General features: G+C 41.6%; 1 protein-coding gene across 1 annotated transcript; it reads right to left on the bottom strand.

Moving 5' to 3' along the window:
- Positions 1-691: 691 nt before the first annotated feature.
- On the bottom strand, positions 692-1,104 carry LOC147418822 (uncharacterized). The gene is made up of 2 exons (XM_086505506.1): positions 960-1,104; positions 692-852 (listed from the first exon to the last, which is right to left on the bottom strand). Exons 1-2 carry the CDS (start codon positions 1,102-1,104, stop codon positions 692-694), a joined length of 306 nt encoding a protein of 101 aa, XP_086361632.1.
- Between the last annotated feature and the right edge of the window lie 734 nt (positions 1,105-1,838).

Raw genomic sequence — 1,838 nt, 5'->3', positions numbered from 1 at the left:
GAAAAGTTTGTCAGGCGTAGCCCACTGTGTGCGTCATACCTGCGTCAGTTGTGTCGTGATCGCAGCTTCTTTCTCGCGATCTTCATGCAACAGAGATGTTTGCAATGGACACACACATCATGACAACCAGAGTGCAATAAACACAAAATTTGACAGCACAGAATTCTTGGAAGCATCATTTGTTCATGATGACATAGGTAATCGCACATCAGTAGGTGATGAGACATGTTCATGATGCACAGAGACAACATGAGAAAGGGACTGCAACCAACACAAAGTTTCATACCACAGACTTCTGGAGTTATATAAAACTGACCTATTGGTTCATGAAATAGATAACTATACATCAGTAGGTGGTAATTTTCAAGCAAACAAAATCAGATTCCGTGCAGGCATATTTTAAGTGCTGATCATAGATGACGACGCACAAAAATGTACATCAGCTGCTGCTGCTAACTGTCTTGTGTGTAGCCATATTTCAAATACCAGTCCTTGCAAGTAGATTTGAAAGCCTACATGCTATTGCATTTAGGCGGTTCAACTGCATCTTCAACACACCAACTTCTTTCTACAACAACAAAATCCGCTCTTCCAACTTTGTCACTTGGACATCAGCAACATTAACGTCATAATTGTCGATTACTTTGTTGATGCTAGAAATTGCTTGAAGAAGTTCAAAGCGTAGCGATGACTAACTCCTTGTCTGGTCACCAAGGAATTCTTTCAAAATGTCCACCAACACATCCTCAATCTTGTCAATTCGTCCATCTTCCACTTGCGTAAATGACTCATCTCCTTGCATCTCTTCCAATGCCAGTAAACTGATCTCAATTTTGTTCGTCCATTGTATGCCTAATAGGATCAGCACGATACTGTTAGTTCCATTCTCTAAATAAAAAACAAACAAATACAAGAGTACAAACAACCAGAATCACTACGCTAAGCAACCGTTGTTACACCAATCTCATGGACAAGCGGGATATATTCGTCCCCTATTTCTGCATCTCTCACATATAGATCCATATTGTCATTATCAGCATCTTCCACATGCGCGTCAGCAATATCAACACAAGGAACATTCGGTCTACCAAACACACTAACCATAAAAAACAGTTGTGTTTGCTAACCATTATCTCAATGAAGCTCGGGTTTTACCTTCCTCTTTCCTACCAACACGATAAAAACCAATCTGACCGCGGGTGTGTCGTGCTATATGTATCACTGTTGACAAATGTATTAGTGATATCTTGGTACGAAGCACTTGTTGGATGCAGCATGCACCTCCAAAGGGCTTTATTTCCAACTCCATCCCTCACCCTTGGTGCGGAGTTATCCATGATGAAGACGGATAATACTTGCCGCTTTTAACCATTCAATGTAAAGTTGACAAGAAATCGTTACCCACAGGGTGTGTCAACCTATACTTCCAAAACATCAACGCCCTATCGAAAATATTCCCCGGTGTCAAACAAACCTTGTTTTTGACCTCGTCCGCACCATATAAGCTATACAATTCTATCCCTCTATTGACATCATCAGCACTCATATTATGCATGGTTTTTTGAAAATACATCTCACCACTCTCTTTCAAACAATACCCTATCATACCCTCGAAAGTGTGCATTTTGCATTGCTTGAGCCCGCGACACAATACCATGCCGCCGCAGGCAATGCTTTGTCCCATCCTAGGTATTCTTTCACTTTCTTGTTGACAGCAATCAGTGAAGACTCCCAGAGTTGCACCACCATTTGTAAATGCAAATGGAACAGAACACCCCCCCTCTCAACTGCACACTCCCCAGCTACAGCCTCATTTTGAAGGAATCGTTCCATGTGTT

Source organism: Adiantum capillus-veneris, chromosome 29 (genome assembly GCF_014529385.1).
Source record: "Adiantum capillus-veneris isolate H3 chromosome 29, ASM1452938v2, whole genome shotgun sequence".
Taxonomy (NCBI): domain Eukaryota; kingdom Viridiplantae; phylum Streptophyta; class Polypodiopsida; order Polypodiales; family Pteridaceae; genus Adiantum; species Adiantum capillus-veneris.
This window is presented reverse-complemented; position numbering and strand designations above follow the sequence as displayed.